At 40.6% G+C, this 13,988-nt stretch overlaps 2 protein-coding genes across 3 annotated transcripts; one reads left to right on the top strand and one right to left on the bottom strand.

Annotated features, from left to right (window-relative positions):
* Positions 1 to 33: 33 nt before the first annotated feature.
* fkrp (fukutin related protein) lies at positions 34 to 3,804 on the top strand. 2 transcript variants are annotated; one of them, XM_027013393.3, is made up of 2 exons: positions 34 to 175; positions 824 to 3,804. In XM_027013393.3, exon 2 carries the CDS (start codon positions 1,128 to 1,130, stop codon positions 2,766 to 2,768), a length of 1,641 nt encoding a protein of 546 aa, XP_026869194.1. In that variant the 5' UTR covers positions 34 to 175; positions 824 to 1,127; the 3' UTR covers positions 2,769 to 3,804. The 2 variants fall into 2 exon arrangements, with proteins under 2 accessions (XP_026869194.1, XP_081556630.1); XM_081700504.1 differs by having other exon boundaries at positions 136 to 175; positions 1,269 to 3,804.
* A 906-nt stretch (positions 3,805 to 4,710) lies between these two features.
* On the bottom strand, positions 4,711 to 13,788 carry slc1a5 (solute carrier family 1 member 5). Its single transcript, XM_035534240.2, has 8 exons — positions 13,129 to 13,788; positions 9,025 to 9,067; positions 8,802 to 8,864; positions 8,544 to 8,710; positions 8,158 to 8,391; positions 7,612 to 7,806; positions 7,371 to 7,505; positions 4,711 to 7,268 (listed from the first exon to the last, which is right to left on the bottom strand). Exons 1-8 carry the CDS (start codon positions 13,650 to 13,652, stop codon positions 7,061 to 7,063), a joined length of 1,569 nt encoding a protein of 522 aa, XP_035390133.1. The 5' UTR covers positions 13,653 to 13,788; the 3' UTR covers positions 4,711 to 7,060.
* Positions 13,789 to 13,988: the final 200 nt, after the last annotated feature.

Here is a 13,988-nt window from a genome sequence, read left to right as displayed (position 1 = left end):
CAGGATCTTCGCAGTGTAGCGCTCCTACTTTCCATCCATTAGGTTTAGGATTGTGCGCAGAAGCACACCCCATCAGGAGGCTTCCTGCCATATTGTGATATCCGTTAAGCTTCCTGTACTTGATTATTTACGAAACAGGACGGCTACAATGTAACCAGGCACAATGTGACGATGGGTAATTATACAGTTATGCGTAATACGGGTGTTTTGCGCCAATAAGCTGTCCGCGTTGATTTGTATACGCTTTGTGCATGTGTGTATTGCACGTTCGGTAGACATCAAAGTCTACACAGCTGCAAATGGTTTACTTTGCCTTAATGACGTGCATTTAGAAGCGCAATCGGTGAATGTTTGCAACTGTCTTAATTATAATGATATGTAAAACACTGACTAGCCATCAGAAATGTATTGCGCTGTTGTGTTTATATATAGATGGAATGTCCTTACCTTCGTTTTAAATCAGTAGTGAACTGAACCATGGCCAGGTTACCTGTTTGAACCCGGTAATAGTTTTGTCCGGTTCGCGTTTCAGCGCCAAAGTCGAGTGTTCTTTAACAATCCACTCTCTTTTAGGGAATTAGCAGACTTTCTAATTGGAATAACAATGTATTTATTTTATCTGAAATATTTCTGGGTCCTCCTTGTTGGCAAGAATAAAAAGTCAGTGCAATGATTAAGAGCTTTTAAATAGAACAAAAAGTTGTGACAAATCAAAGCCTTTTTGCTTTTTCTAAATTGATGAGAGATAACCTAGTATGTCTGTTTACTGCACACTTTGGATGCTCCATTTTAAAGTTTATTTATGACTATGTATGTTTTCCAGTGAGTCTAGTGAAGTTCAAGATAAGCCAGGTGATCCAGAGTTCATCAGCTGCCTCCTAAGAATGACTTCAGTAGTACCACAAGGATAAGAAGATTGCCGACTCTTATCTATGATAAGCTCTCTTAAAAAGATGTGCCTGTAGTGTATTTTTGCACCATAACAAGAAAATATGAACATGACTCCCTAACCTCTTACTAGTTGGAAAGAGTGTAACACTTTGGACAGTGTGTGTTCAGAGCATAATGTCTACACTCAAAAGAACAGCAACACAGATGAATTCGCTTCAAGACTGCACATAAACCACATGGTGTGCCAGTTGCCTTTTGCATTATACAAGTGTGAAGCCTTTGTAGTCACAATGCGAATCAGTTTTTGCCAGGCTCTCTTAACAGGAGCCATTGTGCTGAACTTGCTAATTCTTTATTATGTGTCTCGGGCCCAGCAGCAGATGATGGAGAAGCGTCACGGGCAAGGCAAGGGTTTGAGAAAAGCCTCCCTAACTGTGTCTGGTCTAATGGCTGCAGGCGGTCTGGTGGGAGGTCTGGCAGTGGCTAACAGAGAGATCAGTACACGGAGTCCTCGTGTGACTGTTCTCTTACGTGAGTTTGAAGACTTTGAGAACTATGTGGGTGATGTGGCACGCTCTTTTTTACGGCAGAGGCCAGATGTGCCATTCCTTGTTGTGGCAGATACGCTGCCTTACCCTCCTCTGACTCTACCTGAGAATGTCCGGTTGCTGGTGCTGTCTCCTAGCCCAGAAGAGTCTCCTCAAGCACATCGCCCAGAATTCCATGTGCAGACTGAGTTTGTGCTGCTAGCTCCTGATGGGGTCGAGCTGGAGCATGGACGACAGCTCGAGAGGCTGGTTCGTGAGCTGGAGGGGGAGGGAGGTGGGCCAGTTCGACTGGTTGCAGCCCCAGTGCTGAACCGTGCTGCTGTCCAATGTTTGCACCTGCAGGTGAGCCTGAAGGAATGGACTGCCACTTATTCTTTTGCATCATTGGGAAGCAGTGGCAGTGTGTGCACAGCCTTGCACGGCGATGCCGTAGTCCTCATTCGCGCTGAGGACCTGTTTAACCTGTCGGTCCCGTTAGCACGCCCCCTTCTGTCTGCATTGTTTATACAGACGGCAGTGCGGGGCTGGAAGGTCAAGCTGCTGGAGGGGCCGTCGTTCTCTGCAAGCCACCGACCACTCTTCAGCTCAGCGCACAACCAATGGAAGTCAGACAGTCGTCTGAAGGAGGCTAGCAGCCAGCTTATGCGGAGCTTTGGCCTGAAGCGCTTGATATGGCCAGATGGAAGGGATCAGTGGTATGGCTGCAGCAAGGAGACAGCACGATGCTTTGGCACAGTGCATGATGCTACACCCGAGTATCTGTACATGGAGCGCTGGACTCCACCTTGCTGCTTGCGTGCCCTACGCGAAACTACAAAGTATGTCATCCACATCCTAGAGAGCTCAGGTGTGCGCTACTGGCTGGAAGGAGGTAGTCTTTTAGGGGCGGCCAGACATCAGGACATCATCCCTTGGGACTATGATGTTGATTTGGGTATCTACTTGGAGGATGTACCTAAATGTGAATATCTGAAGAACTTGGACTCAGGGTCACTGGTGGATGCTAATGGATATGTATGGGAGCGAGCAATAGAGGGAGACTTCTACCGAATACAGTACAGTGAGGCCAACCATCTGCATGTGGATCTTTGGCCCTTCTACCCCCGGAATGGAGTGATGACTAAGGATACATGGACTGAGCACAAACAGGATGTGGAGTTCCCTGAACACTTCCTCCGGCCTTTAGTGCCCATGCCATTTGCTGGCATCACAGCTTATGGACCCAACAATCACCGAGCGTTCCTGGAGCTCAAATTTGGGGAAGGGGTAATTGAGAACCCTGAGTATCCCAACCCTGCCAAGAAAAGGCTGGATAGAAGTCGACAGTGAGGCCATAACTGAAGGCTATCTGATGATGAACTTTGGAGTTATATTTTAAAGGTTTCCAAATTTGTTTTTGAGTCTTTGCCAATCGCAAAAAAAGGCATTAGGGGTGTCATTACTCTGCTCCATGGTATGAAATGGTCAGAGAATTTAAAAAATGTCAGCAGATACAGAACAGCTGCCAACTGAACTGTTTTTCAGGACTTGTAATCATGTGTCCGTAAATTTCAAAAAGCTGCACAAAAAGGGACTCAGACCAGACTGAAGTATCTGTTTTGAAGTAATCAGAAAGTACTAGAGATGGTCGTCTTTCTCTCCAAGTAAGAACAAAGTTCAACGTTCTTTTTATTACGACATTGGTCAAGCAGCAAGGTCAATTTGTACACAATACAAGTAGCATGTGCTGGTTGTGAATATAGTCAATTTTACAAATGTCTTAACATTTTTATTTAATTATTTTTAATTTACATCTTAAATACTCAACTCATAGCTGCTCACTAAAACTTGAAGATTCATTTGGCATTACATAGAAAGTGTATAAATGTATCAAGCTGAGAAGCAGCTGTTATATGTACTACTGATTTTTGCACATATTTGTATTTGATATTCAAGCTAATTTAATTTTATCTTGTTTGGTTTATTTAGTATGTTACTAGGCAACTAGATTTTTAATGAGTACATATTATCCCCACCTATTCCTCAATATTACTGCTATTGAATATGCACAAAGCTCTCATCATTGCTACATCATCGCAATCATTTGCACAAATAGTTGGTTTTCTATATTTTTAAAAGAGTGTAAAATTATGTGCAATGAAATGTCATGTCAATTCATAGGTGAATACAATGAAATATGTTCTCATGTACACTAATATCAGTTTCTGTATAGCTGGTAATAACATTTTATTGAGAAATTGGTTGGAATATTTACAAAAACATTGTTTTTGTTCCTTTATTTTAGGAACTTAAAGTGTAGCTTAGATTATTTTTAAGAGAAAAACTGAAACCTGTGGAAACTGGAACAATAAAAGGTAACAAAGAATGTGGAAAGTCATTGTAATTTTTCTGTGCAAAATACGACCTTGCAACATATCAGGTTGACCACGAGGTGGTAGCAGAGGAATAAAAACAACTGCGTCTCCTCTTTCAAATCGGTTTTATGGATTTTAATACACCAAATGTAGCTAGGTATTTTATATTTAAACAGTTGCACTAAAATAGTTATATTTCCTCTCTCAACAAAACATTTTTTAGGATTCATCTGTATTTTTTTTTCCTCCATTCCAAAACTGAAATGCGTCAACTTGATTCAAATATGCGTCTCTATTAGAATCACCTGCTTTGTACCCAGCTCACAGGCTACACCTGTACCCCGCCTGTTCACATGCATGATTAATCCGATTCCCTGTACCCTGTTAATAACTAGTCACGTGCTGATCACCGGGCTCACTGAATATTAATTGGACAGAAAACTCTTTCCCACACAGTATTAATGCACCATGGTAGCAGCGTTGTTGTGCAGTTGAAACATATTTATCTGGCACAGCAGTGTTTCTGGCACTTATGCTCATCAGTGCAACAAGTGGGTTGGGAACAGTCCACCACTCAAAATGATCCTGTCCTCAGGTTAGAAATGACTCACTAATGAAGGGCTAGAGGACAGCTAGCAAATGTATGCCAACATCTAGACTTTGTCTGACATAGAAATCTTGTAGGTGTACAGTTAATGTTGTCTATTCAGAGCAAATTACTGACCAACCTCAGCATCAACCTGTTTCAGTCTCTGTACAAAGTTGATTCGGGCTTTCATTCTAAATGGTAACCTTGCATCAATGTTGGCAAATCCCTATAACTTTTCTGGATATACCACATGGAACTCCGTTGATTGGTAGAGCTGCCTGGCTGAACACACTGTGACAATCAAGAAATTAAAGTAACCACAAAGAAGTTAATTACAAAAAAACCCACTTTATTCCAAAGGCATGTCACAAGAACATTCTGCATATTCTCCACGTGGGTTTTCTTTGGCTCCAGTAACACAACCAACACCACACAATCTTCTCACTGGCACAGTGAAATACCTATAGGAATGAAACTTTTGCACCATCAAATGCAAAACGCCCCCAAAATATATGGCACACAGAAAAATGTTGTGCACCACTCCTACATGGAACAAGGTTATGAGGGTGTGTCAGACTAGTCCATTCAAACACTTAGCAAAAGTAGAATGTAATTGAGAGGGAGTGGTGAATAATTTGCTTTTTCTTCTTAGGCATCTTACCAATTTCATGTACTGTAAAACAGGACAATACATTCGATCCCCAAAAAAATATGCCTGAACATGCCTAAACTGTTTCACTAAAGAACAGACGTGCATTTTAAACAAGGTGTAAACCTGACAAACAACTCTTTGGTAACATTAAAACATTTTTGGAACTGCACATCTATGATTATGAAGGACATCATTACAAAACAGGTTTCCAGTATGTTTTCTGGTGGCATCTAACACCAGCGCCTTTATCAAGCCAACTTAGTTGGTTGGGTGTTCAACCTCACAGTGAAACTGGCATGATCCTTGCACTTCTATCCAAGAGGAAGAAACCAGACACCTCTTCTTAATTGAGATGAGCCTCTCTGTTGTTTGCACAAAGACAAATATGCTCTTGAAAACACCTACACAGCTTAGTGCTGCACTTAAAACAGAGTGACAGAGTGCACTTATGGAAAGAGGACCCATGCAGTCAGATATACTGGAGTCTTGTGACACATTTCATTTGTTTTTTTCATTTTGGAGAAATCAATATCTACTAGGCATACTTCATGAGGACAAACTAAAACATTAGACAAGTTTACACATCGGATGAATTACACATATTGGTTAAAATATGTTTTAAGCACACACTTATGTGCTACCAGTCAAAACTTTGGACACACCTACTCTATTTTTACCATTTTCTACATTTCAGGGGGAGGGGAATGAGCATCAAAACACTACATGTGATTATGCTGTGGCTGTGTTAAACACAGTTACAACTTCTTGAAGCAGCTGCCTACAGTGCTTTTTCATCAGTCTCGAAGAAATGAGCCTACACATGCTGAGTACTTGTAGTGGAGAGAATGAAAGTTCTGAATTATCCATTTAATATTCATGCCTTTAAATAGATTCAGGTGTACACAAACCTTTGACTGGAATTTATAAATTTAATAGGAGAAAAATCCAACATATGACTCATGTTGCAATGGCATAATGTCTATGAAAACAAGTCAATATGTCTGCTATGTGAAATGATGAAACAAAGCAGCAAAAAAAACAAAAAAACAAAACAGTATAATTAAATTATGCGATAGTACAATCATTTTAGAGACCATAAAATCTCTCATTTAAAAAGGGGAGGATACAAATACAAAGTTTTAAATATAAAGACAAAAGTTTCTACTTAGGAGCAATAAAAGCACACACCAATCTAATGGATACAGTTTCCATATCATTTCTACAGTCCAGAAACAGATGGATCTTAGATTTGGATTAGATTATACTAAAAGGAATCTAATTATGCTTTAATTTTAGCATCAGCATGATTTAAGGATCTAGCCTGAATCCATACCAGTGCATTACTTTTCAGCATTTAAATTTAAAGTAATCTTAGCACTGGACTTCTTAAACTAACAAAATATTCTTTCATGTGTACCATTACCAGAAAAGTCATTATATAGTTGGTGCATTGTAACAATTTAAGACTTGCTTCTCTCTCTCTCACACACACACACACACACACACACACACACACACACACACACACACACACACACACACACACACACACACACACACACACACACACACACACACACACACACACACACACACACACACACACACACACACACACACACACACACACACACACACACACACAAAGTAACATCACCTATAACAGAAAATGATTATGGAGTGTTACTTCATTCTACAGTAATTTTTAATTGAAAATAATCTTGTAACATTACCATTGACCCAAGAATGGAATATTACTGCAGCACTAACATTCAACTTATTTTTGGCACAGTTCCTGTGTGTGCTTTGGCTTGAAACCCATTTCAGATAAGACAAAAGGTGCTGTAGAAAAACAGAAACCATCACCTGTTCTCAAAAGTAAGGCTTCAAAAAGGGTTTATACAATGTGAAAACCCAGGCCTAGACCGTTTTGTCGTCCCCCTTTCACTGAAAACACACTTTCTCCCTCGTAGTAAAGATCGATTCAGAGTGCAGAAACATATTTGGAATCAAATTTTAGGTTAGTCTACATGATGGACTCTCTCTCACTGGCCTGTGGTCTAGAAGTTTCCAGTCCGGCAGGTTTCTCAATGAGAGGAGAGTGCTCAGGCTTATCCGATCGCACCTCACTCAGCTCCATCACCTCTTTTTTACTGGTGCGGTCTGTGAAGAACTGCAGTAGCCCTGCCCCAAAAGCATCACCCTCCACGTTAATGACTGTACAGGTGCGATCACTAAAAGTAAGAAAAAGGAAAGACAGGGGTTTGTTTTATAAGATCCAGAGGGGTTTTTTTTTTCCTATACTGTTCTGGTTTTTGCCCTGCAATTACACTTACACAATCCAGTCCACAGCCAAGATGAGAGAGAGATCATTAGTGGGCAGACCAACAGCCTCCAGGATGATGGCCAGTGTCAGCACACCTCCTGCAGGGATGCCAGCAGCGCCCACACTGGAGGCCGTGGCTGTCACTCTGCAACAGAAAAGGGACACCAAAATCAGCTTCGAGTTTCCTCATTGCTCATATGAGCCAATTACTGTGGGAGTATAAGCATGACTGTCAGGATGGCTGCACTCACAGTATGGTGATGACCTGGACAAAGTTGAGTGGAATGTTATTGAGCTGGGCTATGAACACAGCAGCCACACACTGGAAACAGGCAGCTCCGTCCATGTTGACAGTGGCACCAATGGGTAGAATGAAGCGACTTATATGCTTGGATACACCGTTATTCTCCTCCACACACTTCATCATCAGAGGTAATGATGCAGAACTAAAACACATGGAGAATTGCTCTCACCACACATCAAGAGAAATATACATTGTTTATCATCACCTGAGCTCATTTAGGATACATTATTGATGTAATTGCAACTGCATACTATGTGATCAACAAATCCATTCAGTTATATAGATTAAAATGATGATACACTGTCATTACTCTTATTTTTGGCAAATAAGAATTACAGGTCCTCATAAAAATGTGCAAAAAACATTCAAAGGGAAAATAAAATAATATGTAGCTTCACATGTACATTCAAACATAGGAAAAAAAAGTCGATGTTACTGAATATAAAAAGGCAACAGGGTTAGTTTGGACAAAATGTTGCTTTTAAGCTCCTACCTCGAGGAAGTTCCAAATGCAGTTGCAAGAGCGGTCATCAGGCCCAGAAGGAAGGTGTAAGGGTTCTTCCGAGTGATTACAAAGTAAATAAGTGGCAGGATTATCAGGCCATGTATAGCATGACCAATCACACAGCAGGAAATGTACTTCCCCAAGCTGGCAAACAGCATCCCCACGTCAGCCATCTCAACAATCTTAGCAGCCACCAAGAACATGATACCTATTGGGGCATACCTAAAAAATAATGCCAAATTTAGAATACAATTCCGACAAAGTGATAATTTACTTCATAAATCTTTGAGAGCACCAACACTGTAGACACATAAGAAAATGGACAGAATCTTTGAATCAAAAGCTACAAATACCATACTGAGATGTTTACCTACCACATGATCCAAGACACCAGCACCATGGTTGCTTCATTGAAGGAATTGAAGAACTTGATCAAAATCTCTCCTTCCTCTCCCAGTTTCCTCAGTGCCACACCAAACACCATGGCAAACACTATTAGGCCCAGGATGTTCATACCATCTACATCTGTAGCTACTGGAATCTACATGCGCACACACACACGCTGCATGTCAAACATGTACAAAAAATTAAATTACAAGCATGTTTCTGTTAGCATTAACAGACTAACTTACCTTTTCCAGAGTGATGTTTGTGCCATTCTTATCTTTTGCAACAAGCTTATAGCTGGTAGTATACTGGGGGGGGGGGGGGAACTACATTATTCTCTCAATAAAATTAATTTTAAGAACAATTTCTTAATTTCTTTGTTACAGCATAACATTTACCCAGGGTTATTTCACTGAGTGAAGATGTAGTAACACCAGAACAAAAACAGTTCAGTGATGCAATACTCACCGACTGAAATGTAGCAGCAACCAGGTTGGAGGGGAAGATGTTTCTGAAAGGGAACAAGAAACCACCATGTTAGACTTTTATACCAAACACTACGTATATTGCACACTAGGCTATGTTAATGTCTTATGCTTAAGTGAGGCCTGTATAGGATGCAGAAGCAGCATGAATATAACTGCTAGGAGCACAAACGTTCTGGTTTCACAAATATTAACCAGCTACATCAGTGCCTCATCCCTCTCATTCTTAATCAATTTTCATTATAAGCCTCTTATAAACAACCAAGCAGATTACTTTCCATAAAATGTCCATTACAAAACTTCTAATGCCTTAACAGCCTAGCCTCCAGTTGTCATGTGGAAAAAGCTAGCTTAATTTAGACTTTTATTTAGCCCAAATTCTACCTTTAACTACCACCTCAGTGAAATCATTCATTCCTAAGCAAGGACTACACTAGGGCCCAATGGCCCTGATCTGGTTGAGACTGAAGCCATAAAATTTCACAATATTGTCCACATATCAGCTAATCACAAATTTAAGAATAAACACAGCATTCTGTAGCTACTCAACATTATGTATCCCTGTAAGACTGGAAAAACCTGCAGCTTGCACGTTATTTGAAAGAAATTACTGTATTCTTTTATTCACTGACAGTTGAAACTACTAAAACAGCCATCGGTGTTACTTGTAGTTGGAATAAAACAAACAATTCATTCTTTATAGATACGTCAGGAGACAAAGTGAACAGAGGTTCACCTGAATATTTCTAGAGACAAAGACAAGAAAGTGGTGTACAACTGTAATATCATGAGGTAGGTTATGATCATGTCCTGATGTATTTCTAGCTTGTTTTTCCCGCTCAAGCAGGCACACAGAGTTCAAGATTCCGAGAAGGAATGAAGGAGAAAGATAGGGAAACACAAAAAGTTCCACATTGCAGATGTTGGTGGACTGAAGCGTCACTTTTCCTGTCTGTAAATTCTTAAGAAAGCATCTGACCCATAAGATTTTTTTAAACCCCCCCCCCCTCCTCCCCTCCCCTCCCCGTCTATTCCTTACAATTACTCTGCCAAATCTCAAGCAGGACTGCATGTCCAAGAAAAGTCTGGTTGCATTTATAATTGGCAACAGACATACTTGCACACAGGCATCAGTTTACAGACAGGGCTAATATTTTGCATGGATAGAAATCTAAATGTTTCACATGTGCCATAGGACCTGCAACGGACAGACGACAGGTGGGTGTGTAGTAACAGACAGATGGTGACTCCCAGTCCTCCTGCAGTATGTCAAACATATCCTGCTGCTTGATTCGAAACATGAAATAGACAGCAATGCAAAACAACAAGGATTTCCATGGGCGGCCACCGTTAGAGACTGCCCATAGAAGTGACACCAGGAACCTGAGTAAACTGGCTCAGGGATAAATAAATAAACTCCCTACAACCAAATGTAGGACAACTAAGTTGTAGCAAACTAAGCAATACTCCTAACAGTATGCATGCTAACATTTGCTAACAGTTGTCAGCCTGGTGTTTAAGTACTACCACGGAAGCTTAATTTACCCTTAAACAATGAGTGCTGTAACTATACACGTATTCGACAGTACTAGTTGGTATGGGGCTGGCAAATCAAGATGCTTGGTCCATCGAGCAATCCAATCAGTGTGAACCAAAAAGAATTTTAAAAATGAACAACTGAGAAAAAGCTCAATCCTCATAAAAGGCATTGGGAGCACTGCACATTCAATTCCTAATGAAAAACATCAACAAAATATCGATCAACTGAAAATGTAGAAAAAAAACAAACAAAAAAAAACAAATAGGCTGTTAAAAAAAATAGCAGTGTCTCTTCATTTTCATTTACAGACCAAAATATTTACAGTATAAACAAAGTTTACAGATTTAGCTTTTCTGGTGATCACTGAACTAATACTTAGTTGTATAACCTTTATTTCTGATAACTGCTTTACATCTATGTGGCATGGAGTCAACTAACATCTGACACATGCGAACAGATATTCCAGCTGACTGGACTACATTCAACAGTTCTTCTGCATTCTTGGGTTTTGCATCAAAAACAGCATGTTTGATTTCACTCCACAAATTCTCAATCAGATTGAGGTCTGGGGATTGGGCTGGCCCCTTCATAAAATCAATTTTGTTAGTTTGGAATCAAACTAGGATGTTGCCCGCTTGTTGGTGTGTTTGGGGTCGTTGTCCTGCTGAAATGCCCGTTTCAAGGGCATTTCTTCTTCAGCATAAGACAACATGATCTCTTCCAGTATTTGATATATTCAAAAATTAGTCAATTACACCCAATTAGCAGCATGCATGTCACCACTGCCCATTACTCGGCTACACCTAATCATGGATTTTTTCCCCTATGTTGTATCATCTTTTCTGACAAAATCAGTAATTAAATACATTAGTGATGTTAGACTGCTATTATTTTGTACATAACAGTAGAAACAAAAGGACCAGAGTAGAACACTCAAGGAATGGCCAAGAGTTGACAAAAACAGAAGACAACATGAACAGATGTGAGCAACATGACTTCTTGTGACTCATGCTGAAGATGCTCAAAAATACCCTTTTGATTAAAGACTCAAGAGATTTAAACCACAAAATGTGCAACTTGTTAGCTGGCAATCTTGCACTGTTGAAATGATAGTCATCTGACAAAAAATAAAAAATAAATAGAAAATAAATTGTCACTATAAAATATATTCTGGTTATCAATGTTAAACATTCAGTGAGTGTGCAATAACTTTAATCCTTTGATTTAAAATGTACAGTCGAGTTGGGTCCAGCTTTTCCTTCAACTGTAGTTCAATACAACCCAAACATTGCAGTGATGCATGATGCTGGTGTCAGGGTAGTTAAGCTCAGGCTTTGCATACATAACGCTGTGATATTCTCTTAAGCTCAGTAAAGTTAAAACTGGAACCAACTGAGGCAGCTTACATTTTCTGCATCCAGAGTGACTTGCATATATACATCAGTATTACACAAAGTGTGCTCCCTGGGAATCAACGTACATTATCCTACGTCGAGTTGATTGATAATCGGCCCGATATAGCTATTTTAGGCCAAATCGCACATCGCATACCAATATCTTCGATCGTGAATTAAGATGGGTGGACACAGAACGCACAAGGTGTCACTCTGTGACGGCCGATTACACAAAATTTGAGTTCTGTCAGTGTCAGAAAAACTAAATAAAATTCAAGTTTGGTTTATTTGTTTGTCACATACATGGTTTATTTGGTTTATTTGTCACATACAGTCATACACTGTATAACTCCCAGTGAAATTCGCAGGCTGACCACCATTACGAGGCTCGTCTACAAGCCACCAATGAGAGGACGTCATTAGGTGACTGCCATGACGCGCTCGTGGATGACGTACGCTTAACGTAATCGTTTCCTTTAACCTCACGTCTATCGTTAGAGAGTCTATATCATACAGTCTGGCTAAGAACACAAATCAAATATAGAACTCTTCCAAGAATTTACTGGCACCATCACCTTACGGTCTTATAAGATCACTGAAATCACAAAGTGCAAGACCCGATGAAGAGCCAACATATATGCTTGACGCACGTTTTAACATTCCGCATCAGTGTGACTTTGCAACAGCGGTGTGGCTAAAAACTTTTGGAAACACCCCCTTCAACTCGTTGGGCTGCACGTGGCAGACAGCTGATGCAACTGAACCCGCGTTTTTCATCAGTGCGACCGGTACCTGAATTTACATGCTATTGAATGGGCCCCCCAGATCAGGACACTGAATATTAAACGTGAGGCAACGTTTCACTGACATTATAACCCTAGTTAACGTGGCTAATTTTTTTTTTTTTTTAAAAACACTTGCAGTCTTAATCAGTAATGTGTCGGTGCGCCGATCTAAGATAAAAGTAAATTAACCAAAAGTAACAGCAGTTGTAGTACACAAGTTAAAACACGCTTCAATTATTAGCCACGTTTCAAGGGATACACAAATTAGCTACTCATAAGACTGAACGAGCGCTTGAGTTCCGCATTGCTACCTTAGTGACTAACCTCAAAACAAAACATGCGTGTACCAAATCCACGTAGCAACCTACCTTATCAAGTCCAAAAACGAGTCGATCACCTCCTTAGCTTCAGGGATGTCGTCGCCATTGATTTTAGGTTTGACGCTTTCAGATGAACCCGGCTGAATGATGAACGCCATAACAACGCCGACAGCTGATGAAATCAACGTGGTCACCAAGAAGAACAACATTGCCCAGCCGCCTAGTTTCCCTAAAGCTGTAGGGTCGATGCTGGCAGCCCCTGACACCAAGCTACACACTACCAGTGGAATAATGATCATTTTCAGCAAACGAATCAGGAGCTCTCCGGGAAAACCAAAGTAGATTATCTGAGTTTCGCTTAGTTGTGCCTGTCTCACGCTAAGACCAATGAAAATGCCAACGATAACAGCTGCCACGGTCAATATCACAAGCATATTTGCCCTGGCAATCCTTTTTAACTTCTGCGAACATGTCTCTGGCACACTCTTCTGATCGGGCAATTCTTTAGAAAGACCATGAGCCCCACCGTTGGAAGCCTTTCTTTCCTCTATGGGTATGCTCTCATTTGCCATTGTGTGCTTAAAAAAGTAAGATAAGGGTCCTTCAAAGTGAAAAGCAGTTCAATCTTTGGTCCAAAATAAGTTCTTACAGAAGGTTGCCGTAGAGCATTAACTGGTCTTTGGTGTGTCTGCTGCTCCACCCGCTTGAGGTTTTTAATTGTATTAAACGGGCCGTGACGTCAGAAGGCGGGTCGTACTAAATGCAAAAGAGTAGTGCGCTAACTTCCATATCACTTAACCTTCGATGGTAAAAACCTTCAAGTTACAAAAACCTAGGCTACCGGTAGCGCAGAAAAGACCCGTCTTTCTGCTCGGCGGCGTATCTTCGTAAGGTTTACCCTTTCTGTG

The sequence above is a fragment of the Electrophorus electricus genome, chromosome 17 (assembly GCF_041902795.1).
Source record: "Electrophorus electricus isolate QZ-2024a chromosome 17, ASM4190279v1, whole genome shotgun sequence".
Lineage (NCBI taxonomy): Eukaryota > Metazoa > Chordata > Actinopteri > Gymnotiformes > Gymnotidae > Electrophorus > Electrophorus electricus.
This window is presented reverse-complemented; position numbering and strand designations above follow the sequence as displayed.

Coding starts and splice junctions, on each gene's coding strand:
- slc1a5 (XM_035534240.2), bottom strand. CDS start 13,652: ATGGCAAATGAGAGCATACCCATAGAGGAAAGAAAGGCTTCCAACGGT. Junction 9,068..13,128: donor TCGTTTTTGGACTTGATAAG/GTAGGTTGCTAC, acceptor GTTCCCTTTCAG/AAACATCTTCCCCTCCAACC. Junction 8,392..8,543: donor CTGGTGTCTTGGATCATGTG/GTAGGTAAACAT, acceptor ATTATTTTTTAG/GTATGCCCCAATAGGTATCA.
- fkrp (XM_027013393.3), top strand. CDS start 1,128: ATGGTGTGCCAGTTGCCTTTTGCATTATACAAGTGTGAAGCCTTTGTA.